This window comes from Trematomus bernacchii, unplaced genomic scaffold (genome assembly GCF_902827165.1).
Source record: "Trematomus bernacchii unplaced genomic scaffold, fTreBer1.1, whole genome shotgun sequence".
Lineage (NCBI taxonomy): Eukaryota > Metazoa > Chordata > Actinopteri > Perciformes > Nototheniidae > Trematomus > Trematomus bernacchii.
The window spans coordinates 2,282,257-2,302,578 of NW_022987662.1; the positions used below are offsets into that span (position 1 = coordinate 2,282,257).

The following is a 20,322-nucleotide window of genomic DNA, read 5'->3' on the forward strand; positions in this document are numbered from 1 at the left end:
CGGCAGTCAGTGGTGGCTTCCAGAGTCTGAGCAGGCTCCTTCACAGCTATGGCTGAAGGCGGAGAAGGTGAAGACGAAATCCAGTTCTTGAGAACTGTAAGTAAAGATAATGTCATGGGTGCGTGCTGAGCCGATTCATAGCGTGCACTTTACGCCAATCAGTGGACAATTAAGTAAAATCGCCGATCCAAGTTGGATTATTGTGGAAGTTTTGGAAAGAAAAGGCATCATCAGTGGTTTATTTTTGACTTGTGCATGAATGGTGTTTTTTTCCCTGGAAGTTGCGGCAGGTTGCCACGGCGCACCTGTCGACAGGAGTCCCGATGAGGGGAATCTCAATGAGACATCCTGTCTGCTGGTGCAAGGGCAAAAATGACTTCACACTCTCTTGCCATTTCCCAACACCTGCCCCCTTTATATTTCCCCACCATTCCTCGCTTTCTGATCTCTCGGGAACGCCTTGTGCACTTGCTCTTTGTTTAAATATTCACTTTCCATGGATGTATTCTGCTCCTCGGTGGGAAGAGTTCCATAAGTTGTGCTCCTCCACCTCCTGCTGATTACTATTTTAGTTGTTTGACGCAGATCGCTTACGCTGTCTCTGCTCTATGTGGTTATGCACAGCAGCAGTTATCCTTGTAAACGATATGACAGCTTGTATGTTGGTATGGTGGGAATATCTGTCACGATGGTATTCTTCTCTTGCCTCATGAAGCTTTGTGACCCAAGGGTTGCATGGAGAGCGATAAGACTCGGTTATTAGGACACATGCACCATAACATGCTCAGCTGGGATGTCTAGTCTCATGCCATATACTTCTGCACTGCACTTAGTTTATTATGCTTTCCTTGAATTTAACTTGGTGTGGCATTGTGTCAATCTTCAAATGTGCTGTACTTGGTTTACTTTGTAATTGGAAACCTTAAACTTAGTCAAAGACCCCCTTATTGATCTCATGGTTTTATAAAGCACTACTTTCTAATAGCATAGCAGTTTGATTTTACATTATGTGTTGGTTGAACTTGTTTTTTGCTATCTCAGTAATATCAATAGTTAGTATAATAAGAATTATACTGGCGGCTATGCATGTTATAGCTAATTTAGTAATAAGGTGTCTATGGTTATGAAAGTTGCATTACAGTCACAACTATTTCCTAACTTACCATAATGTTTAAGCAGTTATATTATTTGCCTATTTACACTTTGTTATATTCACAGTAATGATGATTATTGCAATGTTTTATTGTTCTCCAGCGAGGGGATACTCCAGCAATTTAGTGTAAAACCTCCATACAGTTTTTGGGCTTTTGAGCAGCACAAAGATATCTTGACTTGTATTTAATAGAGCCTACATATCCCAGGATGCAACTTGATATTGACTCTCATTAAACCCATTCACCCGGTGGTCATGAATATAGTTATACTTCCGTTTTCAGACTGTATTATTTCATGACAAGTACATTTTTGGTTTATTAAATGTGATGAACATGCTGGTTTGGTTATCAGTAAATGACGTTCTCTTTGTTTTGGTTTTCCATTGACGTCCATTTGGCCGATAGCCCAACGTCAGTGGGCCCCTTTCTCATGGCTTGGAGATGTTGATATACACACACCGCCATTAATCAATATGTAATCCCAGCAAAGGCTTGGCTGCTTATTAGTGGCAGGCGGGACCCTAACACTTAACAGCTCCTACTATTTGTGATGCCAGTGATATGCTGACCCATGCCTCTCAGATTCAACTGTCACAATGGCATGCTGGTTATTTGACAGCAACAGCAGTTTGAAAGGGAGGGGGTTCCCCTGGGTCCACAGAGGCCTTGTTATCAGATCTTGGTGGTGAGAGAAACGTGCCCTCACAGGAAGTCCTAAAATTGGAGGATTAATTGGAAAAAACATCAGTCTTTCGTGCTTTTTGTTTAACTTCATTGTCGCATTGTTTTAGCCTCTGTTTTGGAAGGAAAACAGTTGCAGGACAAAATGTGCCAAAATGCGCAGCTGTCATGTCAGATGACGTGTTTAAGGAATAAAATTGCAAAGTGTCCTGTAATTGGATACAGGAGACACAAGTCCATGTGTCGAGAGAAGTCCAGATATTGTGATTACATTTCAGGACAGACGCAGTCTCACCTTGCTGTTGATGTGTGACGTTGGGAAAGCTGGCAGCGATCAGGACTTATCTGTCAAAGAAAACTGAAGAAAATGTTACACGTCCACTGCAAGATGGAGACACCAGCCCCCTCTCTAACTCCATAGACACACACTGAAGCTGATATATAAACGTTTAAATAAATGGCAGAACAACTATCATTGCAAAGTCATTGCTCATGGATTTGGAATTACTTATTTTTTTACTTTAGATTGTTTGTTATCTTCAGTTCTGCTTTTGATTGTATTTCAAACTAAATAGATTGGCTTTATGCAGGAATCAGACAACGTGCACGCTCTTTTTGAGTCTAATTGCAGTGTTGTCAAAACATCGTTTTTGGTAATTGCAGTGCAATGAGATGACGTGTAATTACTTGTGGTATTTGTTGGATAGTTACTTGTCGGTTGAGTTGTTGTGCTAAATAACAACATACTTGTCAAAAACAGAAATGAACCTGCTTCTTCACTGAAATGACACAAGAGAACATTTTCAGGTGAATATTTCGTAACCAAGTGATTGTCATGTTTTCTCGGAATTATAAAATGTCTTTGTGGTTAAGCTCCAATAGACCGCTCTATTGTTTTACACCACTTTAAAAGGATGTTATTCAGCTAAAATGTGTTACAGCCAGGGAACATCTGGGATGGATAACATACTTATTTGGGTTTATCAAAAGTTCTTAAAAAATGAGTTTTTCTGCAGCGCTGTTGTGCAATGTTATGATGCTAAGATACTAGCTAAATGTAGCTCATAGACTGAGTGCGCTAACAAGTCAAAGTCAAACCAGCATTATACATCAAGATTAATCTGGAATTTGCAGGATTGTTACATTTAAAGTAATATTAGACAGTTCTTGTGAAAATGTTGAGCTAAATTCTAAGTTAATTGAACAAGTATGGCATGTTTTTATGGCGAATTTGGAGCAAACACTCATTAAGATTGTATTTTTTTAAAGTTTAGTTAAGGAGAAATTATACGTCTGCTTTTGTTTACCTCTGTCTGACATCAAATACTCATTGTTTAATTGTTAACATCACACTGCATATGTGTGAGAATGGAAAGCTTTGCAGGTGTAGTTGCTATTACTAAATGGTCTTAAAATAAAGGTAAAGAAATACTTATTTCATTTTTCTGAAATCCTTCGGAATAATTTGAACTTGGTTGTCCAGGTGAGCTGCTGTTCCACCTTTTTTAAAACCAGGTGATCGAGGCTTGCTCTCCACCAGTTGCTCCTCAGGGCTTATTTGGAGTTTATGTTGTTCTGGAAGCCTTCTGCATACCAAGGCGAGGACTCTGGGGGTTTAAATTTAGCCTTTTTAAAGATGATGCTTCCACAGCACATACAGTACAGCTCTTCTCGCCTGGCACTAACCCACCAGGGGAAGAGCTTCAGTCAGGGGCAGCACAACCAGGGTTTCTTTAACACCATGTTTATAGGGATAAAGTAGCATTTAGAAATCAACCACACTGTAATATACAGCAGTTTGTAAGGCTTAATATGTCAAAGTGATGGACAGTGTTACTGGGCTTTAAAGGGGAACACAGCACATGTTGCACTAAATCTTAAAATGTGTTAAAGTAATGAATGTGGTGCAACTTTGTACATTATATTTATCACATGATCATGTATTCTTCCTTTATTTACCAAGTTCTAACTGATGGTATTACTGTTAATCACATACAGTAAGTCCAATAAATACATAATGCATTTATATGGCCAGAGAAGATTGGAGTCACATTTTCTGACTTTTGAAATGTGAACAATTGTTGAATGGTTTAAGATTTGGATCTTAGACCAAGGTTTGAAGAGTTTTAGCTTATGTTCCAATGGTTGTTGTCATAATGGCAGGATTTAATTGAGCTTCTCTGATGTAATTGGTTGAAAAGTGTATCGAAGTATGAAAAGAGTGGAGTCACATTTCTGTAACAATGTAGAGGAAATGGTGAAAAAAAAGAACGTTGCTTTGTTTTTTAGAAATGATGTCTTTAATTTATTTCTGCAGATGTGGGCAACATGTAATGAAACATGACACCGTTCAAGATGCACTGAAGTAATGACAAAAAATGCTACTAATGCTTTGATAATGATGATTTACACCTGTGGCAATTGTGTCTTCTACGAATGATGTTTATCGTCTTCGACACTGAAAACAGTTTGTGTTATTTTTCATATTATTTTTAAGATTTAACAGGTTTTTATGATCAATGGATTGTTTGTTGTTGTGGTTTTGTTGCCTTGATGGTTTCATATCAAGTCTAAGGGGAAAGCTAAGGGAGGACCATACATGTAACCCATTTCACACCCATTTGTTGGAAATTGAGCCCAGATATCTCCGCCTGGAATCAAAGAAAGTAAGAGGCGTGTGGCGCAGTGAATAGAGCTTTGGTATGGGGGTCAGATGGTCACAGGTTCAAACCCCACTGCAGTCAGCATGTCGTTGTGTCCCTGGGTAAGACACTTCACCCCAAATTGCTCCTGTGGGGATTGCCCACAGTATTGAGTATGTAAGTCGCTTTGGATAAAAGCGTCTAACAAGTAACATGTAATGTAAGAAGCACTATGGACTTGTAATATAGACCTTATGAACCTTTGGAGTCATTCCAGTGTGCAGCATTTACTATGTTGCAATAGTTAATGCTCTTGCAAAGTCTGCCTCTTCATGAGAGTTGGAAAGAGACCGAGGTAGCACTGTCCAGCGGCCTCAGGTGAACCTCCCTCAAGATTGATGTAAATTGAATGGGAAGGATTTCCTCTGCATTGATTGAGCAGGCTGTGATGGCAGAGCTACCAGAGTACCGGCAGCTTTTGGCTCTCTCCCCGTCATCAGCGCTGAAGGACAGCTACCTGCTGCCATCTCCATTATTTAAACAACCTTGATGTAAAGGTGGCAGGACCTCACCTCACTAACTCGCTTTCAAGTGTGTAAATGAGATGCTCGGGGCGGCCCTGTATAGGTAAATCACTGACTAATTGATCATTTAGGATGACCGTATTCGTTTTAAATATTTAATAATGGATGAGCTCCTTCTTGGACTTGTATTAAAAATGTATGAAGAGTTGTGAAAAGTAGCTTCAGAAGATTAAGTACTTTTGGGTAAATACTAAACAATTTATAACAGCCAAAATCAATGCAGACCAGTTATTTTGCGTGGAGAATATGTCAATGGCGCTCTTTCATATGTATATACGCTGCTAAGTGGTACATTTAGTTGTGCTTAACATGCAGAGACAACAATGCATCTTTTCCTATCTTTTGATTTCCAGAAAGAAGGCCATCTTATCTTTGCATTACCCTTGGTTTTTAACTTTGAACTGGTGTTGAAAAGGTACAAAAATACCAATACATTATGAAAGTAGTGAGACAAGGCTCTGCGACATTTCGGGCAGTATGTTCATACTTAAAATACTTATTGTTGTGTTAAATTACTAATGAACTGCAGAATAATCTACTGGTCTGTAATGTTAAGGATGCACATATTTTTGGTAATTCTTATACGCTAAAATCATACAATCTAAATCAACAACTTGTTTTTAAATGTTGTCTCTGATGCACTTACTCAACAATATCCTTCCGTACTGTGTGCATCACATATTATATCGTAACCCAACATTGATTTAACATTGCTGTTTCAGACTCAGCAGGAATGACAGTGCAGTGTGTTGTGGTGTTAGCAGTAGAATCACAGAGAGCAGCAGCAGCAGCAGCGTGAGTGGACTCTCAACTCAAATAATTACCGTCATTAATCAACAGAGGACGGAAAAAGGTGGCGACCGCCAGCCTCATAGCTTTTTGATTTCCCCTTAGGTCACTCTGGTCACTTTCATTTAACACTTACACGGCAGTTAGGGTTGTTTGTAACCTTTATTGAATGTTAACACCTTTTTTATTTATTTAAAGGCGACTGAAATCATTTATTCTTAATCGGCCTCACTGTGTGTGATGCCCTGGTTGATGAAAACACTCTTTTCTGCCAAAGTTTGAATAATCTTGGCTATTTCTGCGACATTACAGTAGACATTTCTGGTTTGTCCTGCAATTTCTGATGTTTTTTTGGCAACTGAGGGGCAGCAGAAACCAGTTGCAACAATCTTAGACATATCGTCATTATTTCTCAGAAACCCAGCTATGTCCACCTGATCAATACTCTTCATATAATAACTCAATGTAGACTTTGCCCCACTGACAGTTGTTGACAGACAGTTTGGGCTAACAAATTATGCTTTTTTTGATCCAGTAATGTGGCCAGTATTGACAATCCCTAGTTTTGAGAGCCTTTTTGTTAAACAATTTGTTTAAAAACAAAGCTTAAGAGGGCAATGAGAATAAGCTTAAACATTTGTAAAAAGTTGTTGATCAGACGGCTGAACATTCAGCTCCTGATTGTCTTCACAGTGCCTTTGGCCACATTGTTCCTATCATAAATTCGGACTGTAGGCGCTTCAAGATTTAAAGCCAAGTTTGCTGAGCAGGAAAGCTCTTTTAGAAAAACGCCTTGAGTCACTGAAGAGCTCTGCTGGTGCAGTTGGGTGCTTTGAGTTGCTCAAGGGCACCTCATACTAATAATAGGGGGAGGATCAATCACTCCAAAACCCAATTTTCTTGCCGCTAAAAAATGATCTGATGTTTGAATAACTGATCCCGTTCAAATTATTTTCTGACAAGACAGGATTTGAGAATGTTTCACTTTTGGGGGAAAACATGATTCTGTCTGACACTTCTCTAATAATTCACTCATCGTTAGTTTCTCAGTAGGACCACTAACATTTTAGAAACACCATTTTCTATTTGCTGTGTTCATCCAGCCGTAACAGCTGCAGTCTAGAGATGACACATCGTTGCTTGATGGATCTGGAAAGTATTTCCAGGCCTTGCAGGCAGGGAGGTTTACCTTGTCACACACCGCCGCTGATGTATCGCAAAACACATAAACGCTCATAGAATTTATCTTGTGTCGCGTCCTCTTATTGACCCATAGCCATTCGGTCTGTCTCAGGAATGAAAATCCGACCTCTGGGAAGTGTATTTCAAAGAAAAAGTGCTCTCCTTATCACGTCTCTGTCCTCTGGGTCTTTTGTGGTGTGAAATCTCAAATAATCGACTTTGATACTTGCAGAAATGACAGAATGGAGGGTAAAAACAGATGAGCTGAGAGCTTAGAGGGGTTAAGTTCAGGTGAATGTTTCACTTCAACTGCCCTGCACTTTCTTTCCTCTCTTTCACCTCACATACACAATCCTCTCCACCTCTTCACACCTCACTACGTCTTCCCAGTGTCCACTCTGTGTCATCAGGCAGGATGATGGACTTCAGAGGCTTCGTCCCTGACCGGAGGCCAACATTATTTCCGTACTTCCTTATGCTAAGGTGCTTTCCACGCTTGGGGAGACCTCTATCATTTGAAGCTTCTCCAAAGCAATATGCATACAAACTAAGCCAAGAAAATCCAATTTGTTATAGGAACACCATATCAATCCTGGGGTCTGTGATCCATGGCAAGCATACTGCGGGACAAAACCTGAAGGATTGTATTTACTTTTTTCCCCCAATATAGAGCTCAAATGTGAAGTGCATAATTCATTTTGACCATAATGTCGTCGGGGACATGCACACAGCTGCATATTACATTCTGCATGCATAGGTGGGACAATGTTGACTTATTGTTAAATGCAACTGCAATGATAAATCTGTGTAAATCCTGAGGTGAGAAAGATTTCTACTCTTTGAGGACATTTTATTTTATAAAGATTTATTGTCAAAAATCTTTGATTCTTCGAGGCTTTATGACAGCTATGATCACCTGCTGTTGTGATGCTTTGCTTGGAGGTCAAGACATGTTTGAAATACTATGGCAATCATTATAGACACTAACAAAATAACATAATACATTGGCACAGAACAATAAGACAGGTTTTAAAAGTAAAGCCATGAAAACATTTTAAGGTTCAACTATTGTCTGACAAATCTGTCCTTGTCAATCGAGACATTTATCTTGAATGCCATTGGCCGACTTTTACTAATTCTATCTGGTAAAGTATATATTTATCTTGAATATGAAAGCTAGACCTAAATCAAACTGGTCTAAGGTCAGGTAAGTTACAAGACAAACATGAGTTTCATCTGCATTTGGAAAAAACACACATATTGTCATTTGTAGTTTAAGTATTTGAGTGTTTTATAAAGATTATTGTTATAATTTACACAGAAAGGTTTGATGCTGAGGAAGTAAAGAATGAAGCTCCACATTGACTTCATGCTGCGAGTATTCTGAAGCTGAGTGGCTGTTTGGATAAGAGACTACATCTCATTGATTTAAACACTTTATGAATCAGATGTGACTAAAAGGAGTCTGTCTTCTGTAGAAGAAGAAGACGTGAAAGCGAAGCCAAAAGGAACTGCTGCTGGTGTGATATTTATACAAGTATAACCTTTGAGGTGAAAGGATGTTCTCTCTGACATTTAATGTAGGACTAAAAGAAAAAGGTTACTAAGAATAATTGTTAGAAGCTACTGTACTTCTGGTAAGATTAGAGCATTTTGTCAATGTCTAAGACTTTCTCACAAGGTTTCGACGTCTACAAACACTGATCCTGATAATTGAATATTGATTTTTTACTTGTCATGCCTTTTTAGTAGACTTCACTCCATCTAAATAGTCATTGCCTTTAATCTAGAGAAACACCTCTAAAGGTCACATGTCTCCATGGCATTTATTCCTATACTGAACCCTTCTATTTTCCAAAGGCTAACTTGAACAAATAGACTCAATGTCCACTGTCTTCCATTCGAAGATAGGAAATGCTATCATCAAAATGAATATGGATTTGGGATTACGGAAAAACTAAATGAATCTTGCAGTGAAACGGCTTGGGAGACCTCCATGTTAGCAATCTTGTACCCTTTGTTCTTTCTTGTGAGCTATTGAGCGAAACTCAATTATGGAGACAGACAATATTGCCAAATTACCCAGCCTGTAAATAGAGATTTGTTGTCACCCGGTGTGTGTTTGAGAGGTAGGAGGTTGCTGGAGGTGCAACCAGTGTGGCTGACTGCAGTGACTAACTGTAACGGTAACACGACAGCAGAGCTAAAATGGCGAATTGCTAAAAAGCCAATTTTCCAGTCTGTCTCTGTCTCTCTTTCTCTCTCAGTTTTTTGTTGTGGCTTCAAGTCCTATATTCTTTCCCACCGTCACTGAAATTTCACTGCCTTTTAATCATTTTTCACTCTCCGCTCTACAAGGTTTAAAAATGTAACATACCTCAGGGTTTGGAACAACAGCTTCATTATTTATCGTCAGGTGTTCATTAGTGTAGAGATATGGGTTAGGTGTAGTTTATTTCAGAATTCTGGGATAGACGCTCTGTATACATTCTTGTTTTTCATATTTAACATTTTAAATCTCACTTTTATCATTCACGCTCTGATGCAGGCACCAACATCAGCCTTTTATACGGCTTATCAGGGTGTAGTTCTCACACATCTACACTGTATCTACTTTGATCTCCATGTTGTGAGCTAAGCTTTAGTAAAAACACGTTGCTAAAGCTGCACTTAGCACCCTGCCTGACATTTATGAGAAACACGACTCCAGTGCAGTCAGACCAACTCAGACAGACTGCACAGCGCTGCAGTGTGAACAAGGAGGCCAAACACCTTGGTGTTTTCTTAAATCCCTTCAGTTTTTAACCCACTGTCCCCCCATTTTCCCCTTCTGAAAAGGTCTGCCTGTTGATTTTTCACTGAGCATGTGCAAAGCATGCGTGTGAAAATAGCAGCGCTGAGAGATTGAACAGATTCACCTTTTCTCAAGTTCACATTGGTGGGAGCAGCGGGTGAGTTGTGGGAGTTTATTTGGCACGCCAGAGCATCTGTAGCTCTCGGGTTTCCGCTGGTGGATACACACACACACACACACACACCTGTCGCTGTCTGTAAGGGGACACCGGCTGCTTATTGAACGTAGAGGAAGAAAACAAGAAAGCAAGAGAGGAGTGGGGAAAGGTTAAATGGCAGGTGGAGACCCCCAATCGATGGTGCAAGTGGACATTCAATCTTTTAGCTTAAACCAGACTCTTTTGTTTGATTGAGAGGTGTCGGACCCTCAGGATCCAGAGGGATATCGAGGGTTAGTGAGGTCGGGTTGGGAGAGGGCAGGGTCAAGTTCCCGCTCTCCCCTTGGAAGCTGGGGGAAGCAGCCACCCAGGGCCCTATACATAGGACTGATGCTGCTCTTTAGCTGTTCAGCAGATGGTCACACTGCTGCCGCGTGGATCACTTTGCCTCGGATTCAACGGATTCTCTGGCTAAAGATCAAGTCAGGGGTGAAGAGAGGGACAGAAAGCGTCTTAAGAAAGTGTCCTGGCTGTGAAAACACATGGCTACTTCATTAGTTGTTGAGATTCAATCATAGCGATTGGATTTTTATGAGAGAACGCCACTCTGTAGGTTTCTTGGTATTAAACCCTCCACATAAACAGTGTCTCTGGTGGTTGTTTTTATTTAGAGCAATGTTGGCATTATCATCCTTTCTACTCGGATGACTGGATGGCATCCTGTCTATGAAGCTTTTTAAATCCCAGTGCAACCCTGACCACTTCTGGTTCTGGAGCTGCACTATCAACGTGAAATTATAATTGTGTCTCAGCCATTTAAATGTTGCTTATTTCAAGTAACTCAAGTATTGATGAACATATGTTGCTGTCTGGCTTTACAAGCTAGATCTAACTGCTGCTGAAGATTTTTCTGACAGTAAACACTGTCATTAAATTAGTTTAACAATTTAGTAATTATTAAATTCTAAAACATGTTTTTTATGAAATCCTGATCGTTTGATTTGACTAATTATAAATGCCCGATATCTCTTACTGTATATCAAAGTGATTTGCAACTCTGTTAGCCAGTTTTGTTCATGGTGACAAAACAAGTTGAGATCTTAAGATGATTTGATATTTATAGCATATAGGTACATATAGGTACAGTTTTTGACTATTTATTGACATTACATTACATTACATTGCATTTAGCTGACGCTTTTATCCAAAGCGACTTACAATAATCTAGAAGCAGAATAGCTAAATATGTAAAATCCATTTGTTTTTGACATGTTCAAGAAAAATGTATTTGTGTAACTTTGGTTGCGTCCACTTCTTTCTATAAAAGTGCACTATTTTTCTTGGATATTAAAGAAATCCAAAAGTATTTAAATACGTTTTTTCTTATTGAATGTAATGTCTGTGTACTTGACTACGTTTCAAAGTAATCTGACCCAGCCTGTTGGCACATTCATAAGCCTTTAAAAAGACACACACTCGTAGATGAAGCACAACACTAACGGTGCCAGGCCCCGCTGGTTTCCTAAGGCCACCACAATTCCAAACATCTGAAAAGAAAGCGGTGCATTTACTCGATTTTAAAGAGGTGACAAGTCTTCGGTCATCCCGTGGAGATATTGAGTGTCTCCGTCTGTCAGACTGAGACAACAAGCTGTGTTTCCTCCGTCACAACTCTACCAGGAGAGCTGGAGCGGTGTCTCTGAGCCAACATTGATGCTTTCTGCTTTCTGTAATTACCTCCCTGAAGCCCAGAGTTGGATTCTGGGTATTTAAAACACTGCTGGTCGGGGACTTTGGTGCCAAACCGGCTCTCTTTCACTTCCCTGTGACATTTACCTCCACTGTGCTTCAGTATTGAAAGTGCTTGAAGACAGATTTTATTTTGTGAGGTTGTCAATACTGCCTTTTTGTGGATATGCTTTAATGAGCTTCTGCACTAATTAGCTGCTGTATAAATCCCCATATTCCCCTTTCAACATAATGTAGCTTTTTGTCAATTTCAGCTACAGAACTAAGTGTTTCTGTGGAATAATATTCTCTGAAGTAGAAATTACTTCATTTGTACAATATATTATTGTTCCTTTGTTTTGTTTTACTAAGGGAAATACATGTTATAAGATAAGAAAATAAAGATTTGTTATAGCCTTACACTAACAATTTATCGCTAACATTTAAAAAAATGTCTTCTTACTGCTCTGTTTGTGAAATGAATGTGTTTTACTGTTCAGGAAGAAGACTGTCTGATCTTATCTATTATATCTAATTAGTGATGCTTCGCCAATGCATGAGTGTAATGTTCACACTAAATACAAACCAAAAAGAGATTATGTTTAGGCTTCTTACAATGTCTGTTTGAACTTTTACATTTGCCGGAAGAGACGAGAAATCTGAAAATTGTTCTGGATTTTGCAAGACACCCTTTTCTCTTTGTTTTCATTTCATTTCCATCTCTACAGCAGTGTGAAATTACAAATTGTCTAATTTATCATTCGTAACAGGAGACTGTATGCTTTCAAATGAAGTTTAAAAAAACGTCTGCAGTATTAAAAACACCCCAGAAAAAAAAATCCTTCATATTATGCTTTTCTTCACACAATATTCTGACCATGCAGGGTGACTTTTACTTCATATCAGTATCACATTACATCTTCTAGTTTTGGTTCCAGAGTGCCATTGTTTTGAAATGCTGTCAGGCTCTGTTATCTCCCTCCTGTGTCGGTGGTTTCTCTGCAGCCTGTATCTAAATCTATTGAATTAATACTGCTGTGAAGGCGGTGGGAGCCAGAACCATGGCAACCATCAGCTCAGATTAGTGTGGGACGGTAGCTGGCAGGGGAGACACGCACACACACACGCACACACACACACACACACACACACACACACACACACACACACACACACAATCTCACACACACACACACACACACACACACACACACACACACACACACACACACACACACACACACACACACAGACACACAGACACACAGACACACAGACACACACACACACACACATCGATATCTGTGTTGCCAAATAGAGCCGACCCTCTCGACCCTGACAGATACAGATGTTGGTTTATTGGATGATTTGAATCGAGGGTTTCCTCTCTCCCACGGAGATAACAAAGACTGAGTAACAGGTTTAGAAATGATATTCCTCAATGCTGCTGATCTATATAGGATTTGTTCTTTTCTTTTCTACTGCTGAATTGGTTTTCTCTTCAAAGTTGACTACAAGATACTTCATTTTACCCCATTGACAATGCACAGATTTTCTTAACCAAAACATGACAAATTATTATGGATAAATGCCTTTTTCTATTATATAAGATTCAACGAAATGTGTTTCAACGCTAGACTTTTTTTGTTGAGATGGATCAGCCTCCACAAGTTGTTTTTTGAATGCCTCTTTTAATCAGAAAGCCTCATGTGCAGCATTGACCTCCATAAGATAAAATGTATATCTAGGTGTCAATTTGAAAACTTAAAGTGAGGCTTGCACGAGAGGCAACAAAACTGAGCCAATCTAGATATTTTTCTATTTTGCCCCATCTTGTTTAGGTCACTGTCACAACATGTTTTTCTCTAATGCCTCTCTTTCCTCTGGCAGGATGATGAGGTGGTGCTCCAGTGTGTGGCCACCATCCAGAAGGAGCATCGCAAGTTTTGCCTGGCTGCCGAGGGACTGGGAAACCGTGTGTGTTATCTGGAATCCACTTCAGAAGCTAAGGTGAGGATTGCAAATGGCCCCATTTTGTGCTTTGGATATTAGGAGAAAATAGGAAGTCTGTAGCAGTTTGGGATGAAACAAGCAGCTGTAGCAGCTACACAGCAATGCATGACCTTTAACCTGATGCAGTACTTGAGAAATCTGCTACTGAAATTACTTTTGCTGAAACTAACAACCATTTTCATGCAAAATATATTTTGGCTTGTGTAACCATTAACCAATCACCAACCATAAACCGTTTTCGTGTTTGGCGTGATGACATTCAGTAATCTCATATAACCACTCGTTAGCAAGCGCCTTTTCTAGGACATGTACGAGCCTCGCATTTCACAAGTAGGGTATTTACAGATGTATTTATCTCGTAAAACAAAACCTTCAAATCTCTTAAGCTTTTGTCAACCACAGACCTTTTCTTTAGGCATCCAAACATCTATTTAAAAAACCGCAATGACTTCAAGGCGAGATAACCAAAAGTGCAAGAAATGCTAACTTGTTTCCAGGTTTAAAGTTCTCCTTCCCGCAGCACTCTATAAGATTAAATTGTAGAACTATCCTGATGTTTTCAGCATAGTTGCACAAAATGACAATCATTGAGAAAAAGGTCTGCTGTGAATTATTATTTTTTGGCCGCGTCTCCTCCTCATAGAGTGTTAAATCAAAGAGGTGCTTTTACTGAACCCATCTGTTTAATCTCTCTGTCCCCTCCACCTGTACTCTTAATGAGATGAGCTTTCCTGTCAAAGAATAGGGAAGAAGTAGAGAGACCTATGGTGCAAAATAAAGCTACTTTGATAAACACAAAACAACCATTTCAGTGATCCAGGTTCAGTTCCAGCTTGGCCACAAACCCTAACACATGACAGGGGTCAGTTATGGATCATGTATTTGTTTCTGCACCGGTGCATCCTAGTCTATGTTTTTGACCACTATTGTTTTAAAATAGAGAAGTTTCCTTAAATTAGCATTTAGCTGCCTGTGGCGTTGTAACAGAGCTGTCAATAATCTGTTACACGTCTCATTAATCTTCCCTTCGACAGCACTTACTGCATTGAAATGAAGCAGATCGTGTTGGCTCTGGAGAATATGCCTCTTAAAAGAAACATAATTGTTGCTTGCATCATTAGTCACAACATTTGCAGTGATGATGTCAGTCAGTACCCTCTAATGCCAGGATGTTTATGAGCTGTGCATATCATGTAAAGCCTGATTTAATTTAGCCACTGAGCAGAAAGACTTGGGGAGTCATTTCTGCTGATCCACCTGGAACAGTTGTTGAGTCGGAGGGCAACACTTGTGTAGTTGTAGGCAGCGCATCACACACACCTGTCTCCTCTCACCTTGGGTACCGGTGACAATGCTCCAGGCCTCCTTAGGTGTGAAATGTGGGAGTGTAAAGGAGGGGGGGGGGGGGGGGGGGGGGAAGGTCGGCAGGATGGGAGGAGCTGTCATCTGCTGGAGGATCTCAGGTGTTGACGCCTCATTTCCCAGACTGACTCTTTCGAATCCTGCCTGCTGCTGCTGCTGCTGCTGCTGCTGCTGCTGCTGCTGCTGCTGCTGCTGCTGCTGCTGCTGCTGCTGCTGCTGCTGCTGCTGCTGCTGCTGCTGCTGCGAGGGAGAAATAAGGCCAGAGTGAATTTGAACATTACATTTCATTAAGCTGATGCTTTCAGCGACTTACAATAAGTGCAATCAACCAAGAGCTGACAAATGGAAGCATTAGTGAATTGGATCTGATTTAAAGAAGCGGCCATTTTCTTTAGTTTTTTTTACATGTTGCTCCATATATTGATTTTATTGTCTCCATATTCAAAGTCAAACCATTAGTGCAGGGTATATGCAGGAATCCTGAAGTCAAATGTAAGACCTTTTAAGACCTTTTTTAAGACCCTTTTCATACATTTTAAGACCTCATCGCCACTTGGAGTTTTAACCGGTTACATTGGCGACACACTTTACCTCACATTGACTATATACAGTATTGATTGTCCTTCCTCCTTATCTTCCAACCATTTGGACGCAAACTTGCATTTCCCCATAACGATGTTGTTTAACAACCGGCGTAAACGGACCTTTGCGCGCTATCAAGCAGTGAGCGTGCGATGTCCTGTTCAGATGACGTCAAATCCAACGGGATGCCATAAATAAACTACACAGAATCACACTACACACCTACGCAATGATTACATTCAGGCAAACTGTAGAATACAACCTCTTTGGACAATTTATATACTTATTGAAAACAAGCTACAAAATGTAATACCTTGGAAAATGCCGTTTAATACTTTTTAATAGCGTTAATTTTCGCTAAATTGATTTATCGACTTTTAATACTTTTTAAGACCCCGCGGACACCCTGTAGTGGCACCATTTATTCAAAAATGTGAATATTCAGGAGGTAAAATACAATCTTAGAATAAAATTAATCCTCTTCCTTAAACCTCTAGTATAGGAAGTTCACATTAATGCCAGTTTATGCAGTATATAACACATATACTGTACAGTACTTGATGAATATGCGGTGTCCTAGCATGAAGTGTGAGGAAGGCTATTGTTTTTGCGCAGATTATAATTGTTCTGCTTTTGAACTTTTGAGGTGTCTAATGTCAATACATTTCATGAAATAACCCAAAGGATCATAATTATATCCTTTAACTCTAACATTAAAAAAAGGGCTTATTTTATATTGCATGCTTTTGTTTGGGAACAAGAAGAGATTAATGGGATTTACAACACTAGTATTCTCTTTTCACTAGCTCACATGGTGCAAGACTCTGGATTTAGAAATACTGCTTGAACTTCTGAAGGATCACTTTGCTCATTTTCACAGCTGATATTATTCAAATCAAATCAAATCAAGTTTTATTTATATAGCACATTTATAAACTATTTTTGGTCGAGCCAAAGTGCTGTACAAATAATAAAAATACCCTACAGTGAAGACATTTTACAGCAAATACAACAGCACAGTTTGTTCAGAATATCAGTATGAGAAAAAACGACACCCTCTGTCCTTAGACCCTCACATCGTACAAGGAAAAACTTCCGGAGAAAAACCCCACAGTTTAAAGGGAAAAAATGGGAGAAACCTCAGGGAGAGCAACAGAGGAGGGATCCCTCTCCCCGGACGGACAGACGTGCAATAGATGCAGTGTGTAAATCGAAGAGATAATACATTTTACAGCGTAGGTAGGTAGACCGAATGTTAGGAAATGCATGTGTCTATAATAAGAAGATGAATCCACGAGGATGTCAACAACAATCCTGTGGGAGCCTTCAGGGAAGTAGCATGACGAGAGCCAGGCAGGACCACAGAGACAGGCCCAGCCACGACCCGAAGTCCACGACTTAATCCAGAACTCAGGATAGAGGATCCAGGGCACAGGACCACAGCAAGAGGATCAGCCACGACTCCGGATCCCGGCTTTATTGTCTTAAGCTCCCTGTAGTCTCTGTAAAGGTCGCTGTGACCGTTGAGACTCTTCTGTTCCCAGACAAGCAAGAATGTTCAACGTGTCTGCCCATCAGGAAGAAGTATGATAATTGGGATATTGGCGGGCGGTGAATAATTCATAAGCGTGTCAGATCTGTAGCGGGTTGCGAGTTATCACTGTGAAAGCTCTTATGACACCACAGGTGTGTCATGTCATGATGCAGCTTCTTGCAATAGAACATTTTCAAATAACCCAGTTTTAAGTTTTGTGGAGAGATGACTAGATATTGGGCCTGCTTGCCTATGAACAACTATCATTTTGTTGTTGACATTGAAAACCTCTTTTGTGGTTGTAAATGTAATTAAATGATGATTATCTGAGTAGAAAACATTTGTGCGCAGTGCAGGCTCACAGATCTGGACACGTATCCCATGCATGTTTGCGTTGAGTTACAGAGCAGCACCATCCTCATTATCACCCAGCAGCCCTCCCCTCTGCTCACATTTCTCACTTCACTGCAGGGGTCAGGGGTCAGCCGGGTGTAATACTGAGTCAGGGCAAGTGCCAAACACCTTTAAATCACTTCTGTGTTGGGGACAGATGGATAGCATGTTGCATAAAGCTGGCTATTGTTGTGAAAGATTAGTGTAATCAATAAAAATAGTAATATAGAAGCAAATGAGAGTAGGGATAGGAACTGATCACATGTCATGTCAGTATAATGTGAATCAACAGTGCCATCTAGCACATCACAAGGTAAATACATTTTCCATACTTTGACAAGTAGATGCAAGTGTTATTTACATATTTTATATAATCTCAAATGCTCCATTTCCATTCTTCAACTGCCTTGTTTTGCATTTGCACTTTGACTGAACTTTTCTGGCAGAATGTATTTAAAGTTTATAAACTAAATAGGATGATGAAGAGAAATCTAAAGCATGAAACAAAACACAGTGTGCTGAAGAATAAACGCTAGCCTACATAAGAATGGGTCATTGCACCTGCATGCTGTACACCTTATGACATGCCTCCTCATAATCCCCAGTCACTCTTTAGCAACACACTGGCATAGCATAGAAGTTGCAAATCATCAGAATGATTTATAAGCACTATTCCTCACTGAGCAGTAATCCTTTCAGTTTGTCTCTGGTCTCAGATCAGTGCCTGCAACTAATTTAGAAGCCAATTACTGCTGTGGAAATATCAAGTAGGATGTAGGTAACAATTTACACGTGTATACTGTACTGTATGTGTGCATGTGTTTAATTAATCAACATCTACAGAACTGCATTTTTCTGTTATCAGATCAATTGAGTTTAATTTCTTTAAGATGCACGAAGATTAATAGAAACAAATGAATAAGAATTTGTATATCTAGCATTACTTTGACCAGAATGAAAGTGACATTTGCAGACAGATCCCAGCATACATGAGCTATAAAAGGGAGAACAATGTCTATATACAGTAGGCACCAAAATTAAATTAGACTCTAAATATGTGTCCGTTGTCAAAAATTGGTTTCCAAAACGGTTTGAATATAAATCAATTTGACGCAAGCATTTGTTTAGAGCCTTTTTAGATTGCCACTGCATTTTTATTTAAGTCACAGCCTGCACGTTACAGTCCATCAAACTAAATTGATACCATGTGTGACGACCTTTACAGTGTCAATAAGCATTACGAATGAATTGATACATTTCTAAAATGATGCAGCTAAGAGTTCTTTAACATTTGAAAAGCATATCAAGTTTGCCTCAAGTTTGGTGTTATGTTATGTATGTCATGTCAATAAATCTGAGCTCTGAGGATCAGGAATGTTGGTTGCAGTAACAAAAGCTTGAGGCTATACTGGGAACATAAAAGAGAAAAAAAACAGTCTAGGAGAATAGAAACTCCTGCATATTGATTATGTATCCAGGAGAGGAGTCTGTTTCTTATGAAAACACTGCCACCGTCAATGCCTCTTCAACTAATGTTTCCTTCCCTCCCCCCTCTCTCCTTTCTTCCTTCCCCCCCGCAGTATGTTCCTCCAGACCTGTGTGTGTGTAACTTTGTGTTGGAGCAGTCCCTGTCGGTGCGGGCTCTGCAGGAGATGCTGGCTAAGACTGGGTCGAACAGTGAAGGGGTGAGTACTACCATCCCTCCGTCTGATATCTACTATATCTTACACAACACACTGTACACTTACATACACAAACACGTACACAAATCAATCTGTAGTCTATCAGTAGCACTTGGTCGAAAATACCCTTGAGTTATTTTTTTAGGTTTCAGTGAGCAAGTCTCATAATTTATTTCTGTGAAATTGCTTTTTATATGCATTGTGGTCTGAGTGAGTGTAAAAGAATAATTATCTACACAACTGTTTTCCAGTTGACATAATAGGATATTTATTGTGTAAACTTGAAAAGAAATCTACTGCCTGTTAAAGCGTCACAGTACTGGAAATACAAATGCACCAAATCTGTTCATAGTGGTCTCAGTTCAAATACTGTAAACTGGCCTGATTGGAAAAACTTCAGAGACCTTTTGAAGCCACTTTATCACAACCAAGTCCAGCCATGGTTGTTTTTCTATTGTCCCCAAAATGATGCATTCAAATGCTGTCAGGATTTCAGGATTTCAGGTTTGGCCGTATTTGATGACCTACTTTCCCATAGTGAGAAAAGCACCTAATGTCACATCAGATGCTGATGATCAGATGTGTGAGAACATCTTTAGACAGGCAAAGATGTTTGTATAAAATGTTACAGTGTGATTATTTATGCATAGACTAAATGTTACTACTTTTCGGGCATTTTACTTTGATGGTTGGTTGGATTAAATCCCAAAGGCAAAGCAGACGGACCCAATCTAGCAATACTCTGAACTACTTCAACACCAAGAACTGATATTGAATTCTAAATAGAAACTGTCTCTTTTCATTCTCTGTAACACTCTCCTGTTTTGCAAAACGAGTTCAGAAGGCAATGATAATGAAAGGCCGTCGGGGGTCAAAGAAAGGAGGGAAATGATCTGTGAGTGCACTTCTGCATCCACAGCCTCCTTTCTCCTCTTGATTTACGCTTAACAGTCCTCCGGCTCCACTCCATCTCACTTGGCATGTTTATTAGAAACGGTAAGTAATCTTTGATCGGGCTCTGTAGTGCCATGGAGTTTTCATCGAC

The 20,322-nt window shown here is 39.8% G+C and overlaps 1 protein-coding gene across 2 annotated transcripts in view; it reads left to right on the forward strand.

The window, feature by feature from the left end:
- The window catches only part of ryr3 (ryanodine receptor 3), a 120,014-nt gene continuing 99,692 nt past the window's right edge, over positions 1-20,322 (forward strand). For both annotated transcript variants that reach the window (XM_034135515.1, XM_034135516.1), the window contains exons 1-3: positions 1-96; positions 13,602-13,721; positions 19,176-19,280. In XM_034135515.1, the coding sequence (XP_033991406.1) occupies positions 49-96; positions 13,602-13,721; positions 19,176-19,280 (273 nt within the window). In that variant the 5' untranslated portion in view covers positions 1-48. The remainder of the gene's footprint in view (positions 97-13,601; positions 13,722-19,175; positions 19,281-20,322) is intronic.